Genomic DNA, 17,040 nt, shown 5'->3' with positions numbered 1-17,040 from the left:
GATGATGTAACTTATCAAATGAAAGTGCTGGCATGTTGATAGACACACAAACATACACACAAAATTCAAGCTGTAGCAACCAACGGTTGCTTCATCAGGAAAGAGGGAATGAGAGGGAAAGACGAAAGGATGTGGGTTTTAAGGGAGAGGGTAAGGAGTCATTCCAATCCTGGAGGCGGAAAGACTTACCTTAAGGGGAAAAGAGGACGCGCGCCCGTGCCCATTTGTAAAGGAAAATGGTTGTGAAAGCTTGAATTTTGTGTGTATGTTTGTGTGTCTATCAACATGCCAGCGCTCTCATTTGGTAAGTTCCATCATCTTTGTTTTTAGATATATTTTTCCCCTGTGGAATGTTTCCTTCTATTATATTCAAATAATCAAGTAGTGTATACAACCTGATTTGTTTTGTTGAGTATTAATAAAGTATATAAAATTGGTTAAAATGAAATGGTTCCCTTCCAGCTTCCAGATCCAGATAATCTACCAAAACCACTTGGAATGGACTTTTTCAAATTCAATGCATCAGTTGCAAGGTCACCCTCATTCATCAATCTCCGTGAAGTGAGTTGTAGATTTAAGCTTCCTCCTGGTGTTTACTGCATAGTGCCATCAACTTTTGAACCAAATGAAGAAGGAGAATTTATTCTTCGTGTATTCTCAGAGAACAAAAACAATATGGAGTAAGTATTTTCGAGTGTGTATTAAATGGTACTGATTCTGTTCACATCACAGTAGGAAATGTAATGTATTTAAGTAAATGAAAATGGACATTGCATAGAACTCTTTCTTTAATTTATTGTGCCTGTAATTAGTTCTACTTGTAGAGCAGTAAAAGAAATTAATGCCTAATTGAACCAAATATATATGAAATGTGTGTTTACCAATTTAATAATCATTGTTGCCATTGCAATATCATTTTTTTATTTTGCCAAAGTTAAGTAGCTACACACTCATTTTGAAAGTGTGTGGGGGTAGTGCTGTTCAAAAGTAAATAATAAAAATTTATGTGTCTTACATTTACTTTTTTTCTTCCAGGGAAAATGATGAAGAAGTTGGAATGGGTGAAATAGATGAAAAAGTAAGTCTCATGACGAAATAAAGGCTTTAATTTTCCTAATTTATATCTTGTATCAATTTCTGCAGCTATTTGACAGTTGTAATTTAAATAATGAGATACTATTTGTAATTAATGAGAGCGGAAGCTATTCCACAATAGTCACAATTATCCATATGTGACCCCTAACTATTAACATTAACACCTTCTGTGACACAGGTTTTGAGCCTCATATCACTATATACCTCCCCCCATGAACATTGCCGTTGGTGGGGAGGCTTGCGTGCCTCAACGATACAGATAGCCGTACCGTAGGTGCAACCACAACGGAGGGGTATCTGTTGAGAGGCCAGAGAAATATGTGGTTCCTGAAGAGGGGCAGCAGCCTTTTCAGTAGTTGCAGGGGCAACAGTCTGGATGATTAACTGATCTGGCCTTGCAACACTTACCAAAACAGCCTTGCTGTGCTGGTACTGCAAACGGCTGAAAGCAAGGGGAAACTAGGGGAAACTACAGCCGTAATTTTTCCCGAGGGCTTGCAGCTTTACTGTATGGTAAAATGATGATGGCGTCCTCTTGGGTAAAATATTCCGGAGGTAAAATAGTCCCCCATTCGGATCTACAGAAGGGGACTACTCAAGAGGACATCGTTATCAGGAGAAAGAAAACTGGCATTCTACGGATGGGAGCGTGGAATGTCAGATCCCTGAATCGGGCAGGTAGGTTAGAAAATTTAAAAAGGGAAATGGATAGCTTAAAGTTAGATATAGTGGGAATTAGTGAAGTTTGGTGCCAGGAGGAACAAGACTTCTGGTCAGGGAATACAGGGTTATAAATACAAAATCAAATAAGGGTAATGCAGGAGTAGGTTTAATAATGAATAAAAAAATAGGAGTGCGGGTTAGCTACTACAAACAGCATAGTGAACGCATTATTGTGGCAAAGATAGAGGAGGAGGAAAATAGTGTTTATCGTCCCGTCGACAATTAGGTCATTAGAGACGGAGCGCAAGGTCGGGTGAAGGAAGGATGGGGAAGGAAATCGGCCGTGCCCTTTCAAAGGAATCATCCCGGCATTTGCCTGAAGCGATTTAGGGAAATCACGGAAAACCTAAATCAGGATGGCCGGAGACGGGATTGAACCATCGTCCTCCCGAATGCGAGTCCAGTGTGCTAACCACTGCGCCACCTCGCTCGGTGGCAAAGATAGACACGAAGCCCATGCCTACTACAGTAGTACAAGTTTATATGCCAACTAGCTCTGCAGATGATGAAGAAATTGAAGAAATGTATGGTGAGATAAAAGAAATTATTCAGGTAGTGAAGGGAGACGAAAATTTAATAGTCATGAGTGACTGGAATTCAACAGTAGGAAAAGGGAGAGAAGGAAACATAGTAGGTGAATATGGATTGGGGCTAAGAAACGAAAGAGGAAGTCGTCTGTTAGAATTTTGCACAGAGCGCAACTTAATCATAGCTAACAGTTGGTTCAAGAATCATGCAAGAAGGTTGTATACATCGAAGATTCCCGGAGATACTAAAAGGTATCAGACAGATTATATAATGGTAAGACAGAGATTTAGGAACCAGGTTTTATATTGTAAGACATTTCCAGGGGCAGATGTGGACTCTGTACAATCTATTGGTTATGAACCGTAGATGAAAAACGAAGAAATTGCAAAAAGGTGGGAATTTAAGGAGATAGGACCTGGATAAACTGACTAAACCAGAGGTTGTACAGAGTTTCAGGGAGTGCATAAGGGAACAATTGACAGGAATGGGAGAAAGAAATACAGTAGAAGAAGAATGGGTAGCTCTGAGGGATGAAGTAGTGAAGGCAGCAGAGGATCAAGTAGGTAAAAAGACGAGGACTAGTAGAAATCCTTGGGTAACAGAAGAAATATTGAATTTAATTAATGAAAGGAGAAAATATAAAAATGCAGCAAATGAAGCAGGAAAAAGGAATACTGATGTCTCAAAAATGAGATCGACAGGAAGTGCAAAATGGCTAAGCAGGGATGGCTAGAGGACAAATGTAAGGATGTAGAGGCTTATCTCACTAGGGGTAAGATAGATACTGCCTAAAGGAACATTAAAGAGGCCTTTGGAGAAAAGAGAACCACTTGTATGAATATCGAGAGCTTAGATGGAAACCCAGTTCTAAGCAAAGAAGGGAAAGCGGAAAGGTGGAAGGAGTATATAGAGGGTCTATCCAAGGGCGATGTACTTGAGGACAATATTATGGAAATGGAAGAGGATGTAGATGAAGATGAAATTGAGATACGATACTGCGTGAAGAGTTTGACAGAGCACTGAAAGACCTGAGTTGAAACAAGGCCCCCGGAGTAGACAACATTCCATTGGAACTACTGACGGCCTTGGGAGAGCCAGTCATGACAAAACTCTGCCATCTGGTGAGCAAGATGTACGAGACAGGCGAAATACCCTCAGACTTCAAGAAGAATGTAATAATTCCAATCTCAAAGAAAGCAGGTGTTTTCAGATGTGAAAATTACCAAACTATTAGTTTAATAAGTCACAGCTGCAAAATTCTAACTCAAATTATTTACAGACGAATGGAAAAACTGATAGAAGCCAACCTCGGGGAAGATCAGTTTGGATTCCGTAGAAATGTTGGAACATGTGAGGCAATACTGACCCTACGACTTATCTTATAAGAAAGATTAAGGAAAGGCAAACCTACGTTTCTAGCATTTGTAGACTTAGAGAAAGCTTTTGACAATGTTGACTGGAATACTCTCTTTCAAATTCTAAAGGTGGCAGGTGTAAAATACAGGGAGTGAAAGGCTATTTACAATTTGTACAGAAACCAGATGGCAGTAATGAGTCGAGGGGCATGAAAGGGAAGCAGTAGTTGGGAAGGAAGTGAGACAGGGTTGTAGCCTATCCCCGATGTTATTCAATCTGTATATAGAGCAAGCAGTAAAGGAAAAAAAAAAATTCGGAGTAGGTATTAAAATTCATGGAGAAGAAGTAAAAACTTTGAGGTTCGCCGATGACATTGTAATTCTGTCAGAGACAGCCAAGGACTTGGAAGAGCAGTTGAATGGAATGGGCAGTGTCTTGAAAGGAGGATATAAGATGAATATCAACAAAAGCAAAACAAGGATAATGGAATGTTGTCAAATTAAGTCGGGTGATGCTGAGGGTATTAGATTAGGAAATGAGACACTTAAAGTAGTAAAGGAGTTTTGCTATTTGGGGAGCAAAAAACTGATGATGGTCGAAGTAGAGAGGATATAAAATGTAGAATAGCAATGGCAAGGAAAGCGTTTTTGAAGAAGAGAAATTTGTTAACATTGAGTATAGATTTAAGTGTCAGGAAGTCGTTTCTGAAAGTATTAGCCATGTATTGAAGTGAAACATGGACAATAAATAGTTTGGACAAGAGGAGAATAGAAGCTTTTGAAATGTGATGCTACAGAAGAATTATGTGGGTAGATCGCGTAGATAATAAGGAGGTATTGAATAGGATTGTGGAGAAGAGAAGTTTGTGGCACAGCTTGACTAGAAGAAGGGATCAGCTGGTAGGACATGTCCTGAGGCATGAAGGGATCACAAATTTAGCATTTGAGGGGCAGCGTGGAGGGTAAAAATCATAGAGGGAAACCAAGAGATGAATACAGTAAGCAGATTCAGAAGGATGTAGGTTGCAGTAGTTACTGGGAGATGGAGCTTGCACAGGATAGATTAGCATGGAGAGCTGCATCAAACCAGTCTCAGGACTGAAGACGACGACAACAACAACAACAACAACATCACTAGATAGGAAAACTTTGGTGAAAGGCCATAGTAACCACTTTGATTTCTTCTTCTACTAATAACTTCTACAGAAATGGAATATTTAAAAAAAATTAAATGAATTATTGCTCTGATAATGTAATAGTCGATTTGGTCAAGAAATTAGTGTCACACATTTGATTATTCTGGTTAAGAGACAGTTTTCAAAATGAATAACTGTCACTGGCATTAAAACATAGACATTGTTGTGATAACTGAAGGAAGATGAGATGTTAAAGTGGATAATTGAAGTATTAAAAAAATAAACTGAAACTGTAGGTTGAAATTCAGGTGACGAATGCAGTACTGGCTCTTTTGTAGTAAAAGCCATCTGTAGTTCAGAACTAGCTGCAGATATTTTGTGTGTGTGTGTGTGTGTGTGTGTGTGTGTGTGTGTGTGTGTGTGTGTGTGTGTGTGTTTTACATTCTTCCAGGACTTGAAATATCATGCGTGTGTTGTCAAGGTGAATTAGATTGTTAAGGATGAAAAGAGTGACATTATGAAAGTAATGACAGATTAAATTTATAAAGGCATTGTAAGTCTGAAACAAGAAACTTAATTGTGATTCAGTATACATGCAGAAGAATTGTTATACAAAATTAACTTTAAAAAATAATTTACAGACTCTATAAGGTGGAGAACAGTTTCATAATACTGATAAAGTGTTGTAGTTATTTTGCTTAACAGGATTTTGAAGATAATTTAATTCAGTTCCAACAAAATCTGTTAAAATAAGTTGAGAAATAAAGTACTGATATGATCTTTGTTAATACACTGGATTGAGCTACCTGGTGTATTATTTAAGACTTTAGAATTAGGTGTATTGAAGCACTTTGGTTTGCACAATTTATATCAGGTTAGTGACTGCACAAATGCTGTTGGGATATGCCATTGCAGATGGCTATCAGAAAGCAGTGATGGTAATGCAGTGTGACATTCTGATGACAGCCCTTAACATTTTCACACTAACAACTTGCGTAAAATCTTTCAATCAGAAATTATAATATTAGGTACAGTTGTCTTATGAACGTGCTTTTGATTTTTGCCTGTTATATGTTTGTGTCATGACAGTTTCTCATGTAGCATAATAGCTTGCACTAATATTAGTGGGAATTAAAGTTACCTTTGAAGAGGGACATTAAATTTTTTGATGTGTGCTATGTCAAGTCAGAAGTTTGTAAATATGTTGGCTAATAGCAGTTGTCTTAATATTTTTAGGAATGTTTGATTTTGGTAGATTATACATACTTATTTGGTACATGTGTTTTTATTTTTGTTAGGTAAAGAATGAGCCTGTACCAGAGGAGCACAAGTCTGAGGACAAAATTAAGGAATACTTTAAACAAATTGCTGGTGATGACATGGAAGTGGACTGGATGGAACTGAAAGAAGTACTTGACTATGCACTGCGCAATGGTACTATAAAAATAAGATTTAATTTTTGTATGTGACTATTTCAGATGGATAGTTTGACTTAATGTTTGGATGCAAACTTAGGACAACATTTTCTTGTGCATGTTGATTTAATGACTTTCATAACAACCTTTACATAATTTCATGGTAAAATTACGCTTAATAGGCAGAAGTTTCTTATGGGTGAAATGTGTTACATAAACAATTGTGAAGAAGAAAATTACATTGCTATAAATAGCAATTTTACAGAATAGTTTACAGAGTAGTTTAATTTTGTATTTATTTTTATTTATTTTTTATTCAGTGATCGATTTACACATGATAAATTCTCTTGCAATTTGCTATAGAGCTAAGCAAAATATTACAGCTTTCTGGGAAAGTTAGTTAGTCATGCTTCAATAATTTATGCTTATGTTATTAATGAACTGTTTGATGCAGCTGTAGAAGTGACAAATGATCACTTTGTATGCTAAAATGTGTGTGTAGGGACACTAATGCCTACATAAGGAGGACACATACGGAATAATGGTGTAATAAATTCCACTTTATTGTGAATAGATACAAGAAAACTTGGATACACAGTAATAAACAAGCAGAACAGTCAGCAATAAAGAATATGAGAAGCTGTAAACACACATCACTTGTCACATATCGATTAGTCAATTATGTCACTCCCACACAGTCCTCCCCCTCATAAAGTGTGGAGCACTGGAGATGAGATAGAATCTGAGTTTGATGTTGTGCCTAGCCCCCATGTTGGTGGCTGGGCATGGGGGACATTTAACTGCAGTGACACATCTGGTTTGGTAGTGTGGCCATGAGTAGGAGACAGCAGTTGATGAGTGTGAGGTATTGGTTCACCTGGTGTCATTGGGTAGCCACCAGAAGTCGGTGGTAGTTATTCCAGCATGATCTGATGGTTGCTTGATGAAACTGGAGGACCAGAGCTGGTTCAGTTGTGGTGCACTGTACTGTATGTGGCTATACCCTGTAGCTTTACAGGTTGCAGTTTGCACACAGATACTGTTGTGTGTGGAGCACAGTCATATTTTGGAGGTACTCTAAGCTGTTCTAATGTTTTGCAGGATGCTTGGAGTTTGCCTTCCTTTGATGTGATAGCAATTAATTATTCTTGCTGGGTGTGTTATGTTTTGTTGAACAACCCTTTTCTCCAGGAGTAGTATGACTGTTAGCAGTGTGTACTATTCGGTCATTTAGTAAACCCACAGTCAGAGGGACCTGCTTGAGGAAATAAGTGCTGAAAATAAGTGGATCAATGTGGGTTAACATGAAAGTCCAACTGCAGTTCTCAGTGAGACCAATGTCTAACTCCAAAGTCGTGTGACCATATATGCACATGACGGAATCTTTAACTGCAATTAGAGACACTTTACTGTGTTGTTTTACCTATGGGTGGAATGTGCCCAGCAGTTTGCGGACATCCATTGTCATGTCAGTTAAAAAGACTAGGCTTGAATGGTGGTTGGTGAAGGGCAGTTTTTGTGATCTAGTGTTTTGATCACTTATTTGCTAGCAGCATGAGACAGTGAGACAATATGCAGTATGATCAGCAGTCGTACAATGCCTTTTTGACATACAGTGCAGGCTGCTCTTAAATTGTAGGCATCATATGGATGTGCATGAGTGGTATTGTGACTAAGAGACTGTGGTGGTGAGAGAGCCTCTTGATGGTAGCATGGAGCTTTTGTAAGACCTCAGGAGCACTCTGTGGCCTTTGAACAGAGGCAGTGTTGCATCGAATTGATACATCAGGCTTGTATGGGATGGAGTGAACAGAGGTTGAGGATGTGGCCACTACGGCAAGTGAGTCGAGCAAGATGTGTGCTCTGTCAGCAACTTGGAGCAATGGCTTCCTATCATGAGCAATTAAGGTTAACTTCACTTAGGGTATAAATTGTCGTTGCCAAATGTGTAACAGCAAATGTCCAGAATAATACTGGTATCAATCATTCTGCACAAATGTCTCCAAAATTTATATAGTGTCTTGTCATGCGTCTCGAGAACAGGATTTGCATGAAAAGAGTTCTGCACCCTTTCTCCCCAGATAATTTTGTTAGGGCAGCTTGAAGAGATGGGATGAGTGTTAGACAAAATAAAATGTTGTTCACTAACAAATAAATCCTGTACATACAAAATCATGTTTAAACAATTCCAACATTGGATAGATAAAACACAGAAATAGCGTGTTGCAGCAAGTGTACTACCAAGATGATGATATTTTGATCAGTGAACTTCAGTGTAATATAAATTTATTTCAAAATTTAAATATTTGCCTACATTTCGTTCAATGTGCCAATAACAGATCTCCATCTTCCTTATTTTGGTGCCTAGTAAATACTCAGAACAATTATTTCCAGTCAGTAATACTTGTTTGTGATTTGTGTTTTGACTCTGGTTATTAAGAGACACGGAACTACACTCGTGCTCATAAATTAAGGATAATGCTGATACAGGTGAACAATGCTCTGGTGGGTGGTTTGTGAGTTTAAATCACCTCGGGGTGTGACCATATGGTGCATTTGACCTGCACTCGTCGCACAGTGGTGCTGGCAGCAGTCCACATACACAGAGGAGTGTTGGTGCATGTCAGTATGGTACAGCGAGTAAGTGTGCAGATGTTTTCAGACATGCTAATGGTGACTGTGTGTTGAAAATGGCTCAAAGAGTACATTGATGATGTTGTGAGGAGTAGAATACTAGGGTGACTGAAGACTAGTCAAACACAGCAGGTCATAGCACGGGCCCTCCATGTGCCACAAAGTGTGATCTCAAGATCATGGCAACAATTCCAGTACACAAGAAATGTGTCCAGGCACTACAGTACAGGACGTCCACAGTGTACAACACAACAAGAAGACCGATATCTCACCATCAGTGCCCGCAGACTGCCACAGAGTACTGCAGGTATAGCCTTGCTCGGGACCTTACCGCAGCCACTGGAACAGTTGCCTCCAGACACACAGTCTACAGACGACTGAACAGACATGCTTTATTCACTCCGAGACCTGCAAGGCGTATTCCACTGACCACTGGTCACAGGAGAGCCCGTAAAGCCTGGTGTCAAGAACACAGTACATGGTCATTGGAACAGTGGTCTCAGGGTATGTGCACGGATGAGTCCAGGTATAGTCTGAACAGTGATTCTCGCCAGGTTTTCATCTGGCATGAACCAGGAGCCAGATACCAACCCCTTAATGTTCTTGAAATGGACCTTTATGGAGGTCTTGGGTTGATGGTGTGGGGTGGCATTATGATCGGTGCACGTACACCCCTGAATGTCTTTGACAGAGGAACTGTAACAGGTCAGGTGTATAGGGACATCATTTTGCACCAGTATGTCCACCTTTTCAGGGGTGCAGTGTGTCCTACCTTCCTCCTGGTGGATGACGACGCACAGACCCACCGAAACAGAAACATTGAAACAGAAGATATCAAGCGAATGGAGTGGCCTGCCTGTTCTTCAGACCTAAACCCCATCAAGCACATCTGGGATGCTCTCAGTCGATGTATCGCTGCATGTATTCAAACCCCTAGGACACTTCAAAAGATCCGACAGGCACTGGTGCAAGAATGGGAGGCTGTGCCCCAGCAACTGCTTGACCACCTCATCCATAGTATGCCAACCCGTTGTGTGACCTGTGTACGTGTACGTGGTGGTGATATCTCATATTGATGTTGGTGTACATGTGCAGGAAACAGTGGTGCTTTGTAGCACGTGTTTTGGGACAGTTTTCTCAACTTATCACCAATATTGTGGACTTACAGATCCGTGTCGTGTGTTCCCTATGTCTATGCTATCAGAGCCAGTTTTATGGCACTACATTCTGCAATTATCCTTAATTTATGAGCAAGAGTGTAAATAGATGATACTTGTGAATGAATATAGAAAGCTGTTGTTGGTAGTGAAATGAGAGGATTAACATTAGCATACACTCCACTACATTGTGTGCAGTGTAAGTTTTGCTAGTAACAAGCATGCATAGTATATTATATGATTCATTTGTATTGCTTTTGTTCTAAAATCTGAAAGTTTGAAACTATTGAACTACATGAAACATATTAACAGTTGTGAATATGCACAACTGTCAGCTGTAGACTGGAAAAATGAAAATGAAAATTTGTGCCAGAGTGGGCCTCGAAACCAGATTTCCCACCTATTGTGAGCAGTTGCCTTACCATTAGGCTATCAGAGCAAGAGTCGTGCCCAGACCCAAACTTCCTGTAACCTCCCCCTTCCTAATTGTCCTACTGGATTTCAATATAACTGACCATGATCGCATATGCCTAATGAAATTTTTACAGCGAGTAAGGCTATTGTTACCAAAGGAAAATAACACCACTAGGTTGGAGGAAAGTGTACAACAGACTCTTCCAAAGTAATAATCTACTCTAAACTAAATACTAATAACAATTTTGAAACGGTTGGAATATACTGTGATCGCTCATGAACCACATGGGGAGAAAAGGGTACCATTTAATATTTACTACAAAAATTACTGATAGTATAAAGAAAACATTGATAAGCTGAAAAGGGCATAATTAAATGGTCACCAGCCTGCCAGGGTAATAAATTCTCCAGAATCTTAAAAAAGGCAATGGCAAAGAAATTTAAGCAAATAATCACTGGCATGGCAACTGAAGGTTGTCACACTTTTCCAAAGGCACAGAAATTTGAGAGAAAATAAATGAATCATAAAACATTATTACATCAGTTACATATTAAACATAATTTCGAAATAAGGCTTACAGAATCAGAAGTACAGTAAAAGTTATCAACGAGTATTAAAAGGTGAAAATTTTGGTTGGTGCAGAAGATATTTTATGTGCATTTTCGCTGTTACGAACCATGTGCGTACAACCTGTACTCGCACATCAGTTACGTATATTCCTGTACAGGGAAGACATTTTACTTGGAAGTAGCTTGCCTAGTGTTGGCAGATAAATATATGATATGTTAAGGTGGCAGCTTCTGAGAAGTGGAAACTCTGGGTTAGAGTCCCAGACAGGCACAAATTTTCATTGCCATTATTCCGTTATACAGCTGATTGTCCATATTCCCAATTGCTAATACATTTCATCTATTTCATAATGGCTGTAATTGCTGCAATGCCTGTTGCTTCAGACATGCCTGTATGTTCAAAGGGACATTAAATTGTAATTTGGAGTAACAAAGGCACTGCAATATCATAATATTGTATTGTTGAACTTCACTGAGAGATTGTTTAAATTAAAAAGCAAAGTGACATATATATACACAAAGATGGCAACAGATTGAAAAGTGTCATCACAGTCTAGCAAGATTTATATCAGTGAGAAGTAGAAATAATATAAGTTCCTCTTTAAGGAAAGAAACAATGATGTGACTACAGTAGAAATGTACTTCAAACTCCTGATACTTGTGTCAAAATGTGTGTAGCCATTCTAGATATCCATACAAAAAAAAAGGATTTTTAATTCTGATATGCTTAATATAATTTGTAATACTTTGATCAAATTGTAATCTCTCAAAAGATAAGCAGAAACCTTCAGGTGCTTAACCAGATTAGAAACAAAAACCAACCCAAATGTAATTGTATCACAGCTCAAAAGTCTACTTTCACTGTATCTAGGAGAATTTGAGACTCAAGGATAAAATTAACTCCACTGTTGTTTAATGAGGGTGCATTAGGGTAGCCAGTGGTTTCAAATAGATAACATAATGTTGTATTTACTAGAGTATATTGTCAGAATAGTGACACAGCTCTTTAGCATAGAAAGAAGATAGGAACACTGATAAATTAGATAGGAACCTGTGTAGTGTACAAAGTGGTGTCTGAATCATGTACAGCAGAAAAATACTACTTGAATACCATCTGGTACTGTGTCAGACAAAAGTACAATTCCCTCAACTGAGAATGCAATCTCTCTATATGGATGGAGGGCAGTTAGTTTGATCTTCCTTTTCGCATGGAAACAGATCTGTTTTTCCTGAAATAACTTATTCATAGTGTTTGGTATTAACATATATAATGCATTTTGGATTTGAGTTATTTGTGGAACAAAGTATTGTGTGGAAAAAAGTATACTTTACCTGTTTCCTGACAAAAAAAAACAACTGAAATGACTAAAGCAGTAAGAAGCAGTTATACTATCCAAGTTTAGCATTATGGAAGAAATGGGTTCCAAAGAGCTCAATGGAGACCTAACATACTCTTTTTTGTGGCTAAAAAAACTTGCTTCTTCTATGTGTACATGTGTGATGCTTCTGTGTATATGTTTTCAGACTAACTCTTAAGAAATCTTTGTATTCACAGTTACCAATTAAGTTTTCTATTAATGTTTATGAATCTTTGTTGTTCTTGTTTGCGTATGTGTTTTTATAATGAATGTACAGCTGTAAGCAAAGAGCACTTGGAAGACAGTGCTACTTGTTGCATATTGTTCAGACAGTGCAAGGTTGAATAAAATATTACAATGGGTGTCTCTCTCTCTCTCTCTCTCTCTCTCTCTCTCTCTCTCTCTCTCTCACACACACACACACACACCATGTAAGTCCCACAGATTTGTGACATGACTGCTGAGTAGTTAAAAAAATTTCTTCTGAAATGTTAATGCTGCCCATACCGTTAATGACACACTCTAAACATGACCGCTTTGATGGTGCAATTGCATATTGAAACTGCCATCACATGAAAAATTAAAATAAAAAAAAACAAATCACACATTTGTATAGAAATGTGGTATCTCGTTTTTTCTAAATGTTGTTTCATATTACTGGGTATTCGGTCTCTATTTGCTTGACTACTACTATGCTTTGAAACTTAAAAGTGGCTTTGTAACAAGAATAGACCTGAGATTGAGTGTACAAAAATCCAAAACTGATCTAATTCAAGAGTTCACAATTCCTGAATGCTAAATAAAGAAATGTTTTTAGCATACTGGCCATGGTTCACCTTAAACAAAAAAATTCTTTTGGACTCTGTCATATTCAATCTGTATGTCTTTGACACATGTACTTCATACAATATCTTAGAAATCCAATAGCTTGTAGAATTCAGGTTGTTTCCTTCTCTACAGATTTGCAAACTGTAGCACACAAAGAGAGAATGAATTCCTACAGTACGTTCAGCACATAGTAAGACACCATTTTTACTCAGTGCAGGCTTTCACAGCTGGTATTTGTCATTTGTCAATTTCATCTCGTAGGCATTAGGCTGTGGTGCAACATGTATTTCTGTGCCTAATATTTTTCTCCTAATGTCAGAGAAATCATCAGAGGCTATAAAGACTTAGATAGCAGTTTCAAACTTCTTAGCAAGCCAAACTGTTTCCACTTACTCACACAACTGTCAAGTCACCATGTCATCAGACAGTTGCCTGAGATAGTGGGCTCACATTGATGTATGTTACAAAGTGTGCAGTGGAGAAGAAGTAGCATTGTTTGCTTTATTTAGCATTAAAGACCATAACTTGTCTAGTTTCAGTCCCCCTCCTTTTTGGTCAACATTGTTTTTGTGCTATTGAATGTCTGTCTTCTTTGTACATCATAGCATAGTTGTGGTAGGATCTTAATCTTAATGCATATCACACACACAAATTTGGGGGTCCCTGGTTCCAGTGCATGTCATACTACTGCCATTTCATCAATATTTCCCAAACAACAGTTGCTCTTGTGTACCTTAAGCAGTGTGTTAATGCTTCTTTTTCTAATTCCCGCATACACTTGACCACATGTGCTAGGGATTTTGTACACTCCTGCTGTGGTAAATGGTGGGTGTAGGTCTTTCACAAGGTTCACATATTCACCCCCCTTTCATTTTTGTTTGAACACTGTGTCAATACCATCTTGTGTTAGAATGTTCTGATGCACTCTCTGACTGTTTTTATGAATGAGAGGAAAACTTTTCCTTAAGTTAGTTCTTTTTCACTAGAAACTCCAGATCTCTTACAATACAGTGGCTATGTCTCTTTGTCATAGTAACTGTTTCTTCTGGAAGCAGTTATTAAAAGATAGAGCTCACTCTAAAATTAATGTGGTTCAGATTAATTTAGCCCAATTCACCAATGTTTTGATCACTCCTCTCTCTCTCTCTCTCTCTCTCTCTCTCTCTCTCTCTCTCAGGCTTTGAGTACCTGTACATTCAAAATTGAAATTTTTGCCAACAAACTTCACATTAAAATTAGTATCCTTCATAAAATTTAGAAATTCTAAGAGTTGCTTTGCTGTGTAATGAAAGTATGTATCAAACAATGGAATATCCAGGATGTAATGTAGCAATATTATGAAAAGGAAAGTTGCCACTTACTTTATAGTGGATATGCTGAGTCGCAGATAGGCACAATAGAAAGACTATAAGCTCTCGGCCAACAAGGCCTCTATTGAAAATTGCACGCGTGCACACACACACACACACACACACACACACACACACACACACACACACACACACACACACGTGACTGCAGCCTCTGGCAGCTGAAGCCACATTGTGTGCATGTGTCGTCTATTTTCAACAAAGGCCTTACTGTGACAGTCTTTTTTGTGCCTATCTGTGACTCAGGTGTGTCTGCTATAAGGAAAGTACATGTCACAAAGGTATCGAAACCATAAAACAAAATTAACCAAGGACACATCTTTTTCACTTCCCATGAATGAATACTGTCACTAAGCCTCTTATTAATAATCGTGTGCAGAATGAGCAGGTACCTGTAACTTAGAGATTGCCTTTGTGATATACTGTGGGGCACTTCAGTTAAAGAGCTGTTCTAAAAATATGAAAAATCCACTTACTAAAGCAACATATTTATATTGTAATTTGTCACAGACTGCATGCCTATGGTATGTTGTGCTGTGTTGTTTATTAGCAAGAAGAGCATTCCTGTGACACCCATCCAAATTAGGACTGGTCCATGGAATGCATGGAAATCTTTGTTTTCAAGCATTGCTGAGTGACCTTTATGTGCAATGTAGAACAACTGAAGATGTGTTTGAGGAGAACTGCCATGAATTATGCTGCTTTATTTCTAATTTAAAAATAGGAATGATACATAGAATAAGAGAGAGGCAACCACTCATGAACTGATGTGTGGAACATAGAAACACATAACCAGAAACACTATCCCACTAGGTAAACACACACACGAGAGAGAGAGAGAGAGAGAGAGAGAGAGAGAGGGCCCACATGTGGTGTATGTTGGGGGATTGCGGGAGAGGGGGGGGGGGGGGGGGGTGTTAAGAGTGATAGGAGAAGGCGAGAAGGCAGTACACAATCTGGATAGAGGAGTAGTGGTGAGGACAGAAGGGAGAATGGAAAAGGTGAGACAGTGCAAAACAAATTAGTGGAGGTTCAGGCCAGGAGATTGCAAGAGCGTAGGATGTACTGGAGAGCATTATCACAGGTGTAATCCAGAGAAACTTGGGCTGAAAGGGAGTATCCAAATGGCAAACATATGGAAGCAGCTGTTGGAGTCATTTATGTTCAGCAACTGGATGCTAAGTTTTGATTTGCAACAGTTTGGCAGTGGTCATTCATACAAGAAGAAAATTGGTTATTCCTCATGCCCTCATAGAATGCTGTGCATTAGTTGCAGCATAGCTGATACATTATCTGCCTGATTTCACATGTGGCTCTGCCTTTTGTTGAGTAGGGAATGCCTGTGTGACTAGACTGAAGTAGATGGTGGTGGGTGGTGTAAGGGGCAGATCTTGTACCTGTGCTGACCACAAGGGACTGACCCAGGGGGAAGGATCAGTAGCAGGATTGGAATATGGAGAACAATGATATCATATAAGGTGTCTGAGTGATGGAACACTGCTTTGAGTGATGGAGGTAGGAATTTTGGTTGGATACCCTCATCTCAGGGTATGGCGAGAGTTAGTCGAAGCCCTGGTGACAGATATGGTTTGAGCTTTTCAAGCCCGTAGTGATACTGGGCAATAAGATGAGAGCTGGTCAGTGGCTGGTTAACAAGTTTATTGGTGTTGGAGGAGGAAATGACAGGAAGATCTGGTTAGATGAGCTAGGTGGGATACTGCCAATCAGTGAAGGCTTTGGTAAAGTTTCTGGTATATTTGAATAACTCCTGCTGCTGCATCCTTGGGTGGTGAGGTGATGAGGGCGAGACTTTCTAACATGGTACAGTTAACGGTTGTCTAAGAGAAGATAGTTCTGTAGGTGGGTACATTTGATATGAACAGATGTAAAAGATGTCCATGATTAAAGGTGCAGTTTCAAAACACTCTATAAAAAGAATTACAGATCAAAATATCAAATTCAGGCAGTGTATTATTGATGCAGGGTAGAAAAAGAAAATTAATGAAAATTTTACCAATAGATGGCACTGTTTCTTAACTGCCAGTTGGTAGTTGATGGTTGGTTTACTGACACCAAAGTTTTCAGATTATCTGCATATCCAGTTATGCTGGCTACTGATGTGATATATATAGGGATTGTATCAACCTCTTCCACATAAACTACAACCTGGACATGGCACATTGCAGTGCCAAAACTGGTTGCAACAAAATAAATAAAATCATTAGGATGGCTTTAGGTATTGTATACTCTCACAATTTGCAGAATGAAGTGGTACTGGTTGATGTGTGTGCAGATTTTTCGTTGCCCATATTCTGCAATCCTGCGTACTTGACATGTTCTTGGAGATGGAAAAGTGCTTAACCTGCCCACAGAATGTTCCATGGCCATTCATTGTCCACTTCCATGTGAGTGAGAAATTCCAGAGCGAATGTGTCTTGCTGGCAGGTTAGCAGGAAG

The 17,040-nt window shown here is 38.9% G+C and overlaps 2 protein-coding genes across 5 annotated transcripts in view; one reads left to right on the top strand and one right to left on the bottom strand.

The window, feature by feature from the left end:
* The window catches only part of LOC126359728 (uncharacterized), a 230,326-nt gene that overhangs the window by 28,337 nt on the left and 184,949 nt on the right, over positions 1-17,040 (bottom strand). The window lies entirely within an intron of this gene.
* Positions 1-17,040, top strand: part of LOC126359655 (calpain-A) — a 573,819-nt gene that overhangs the window by 532,016 nt on the left and 24,763 nt on the right. For all 4 annotated transcript variants that reach the window (XM_050007648.1, XM_050007650.1, XM_050007649.1 and 1 more), the window contains 3 exons: positions 463-680; positions 1,036-1,078; positions 6,136-6,271. In XM_050007648.1, coding sequence (XP_049863605.1) covers positions 463-680; positions 1,036-1,078; positions 6,136-6,271 — 397 coding nt within the window. The remainder of the gene's footprint in view (positions 1-462; positions 681-1,035; positions 1,079-6,135; positions 6,272-17,040) is intronic.

The sequence above is a fragment of the Schistocerca gregaria genome, chromosome 1 (assembly GCF_023897955.1).
Source record: "Schistocerca gregaria isolate iqSchGreg1 chromosome 1, iqSchGreg1.2, whole genome shotgun sequence".
In the NCBI taxonomy this organism is placed as follows: domain Eukaryota; kingdom Metazoa; phylum Arthropoda; class Insecta; order Orthoptera; family Acrididae; genus Schistocerca; species Schistocerca gregaria.
The sequence above is the reverse complement of the archived record's forward strand: the minus strand, read 5'-3'. Positions and strand labels throughout refer to the sequence as shown.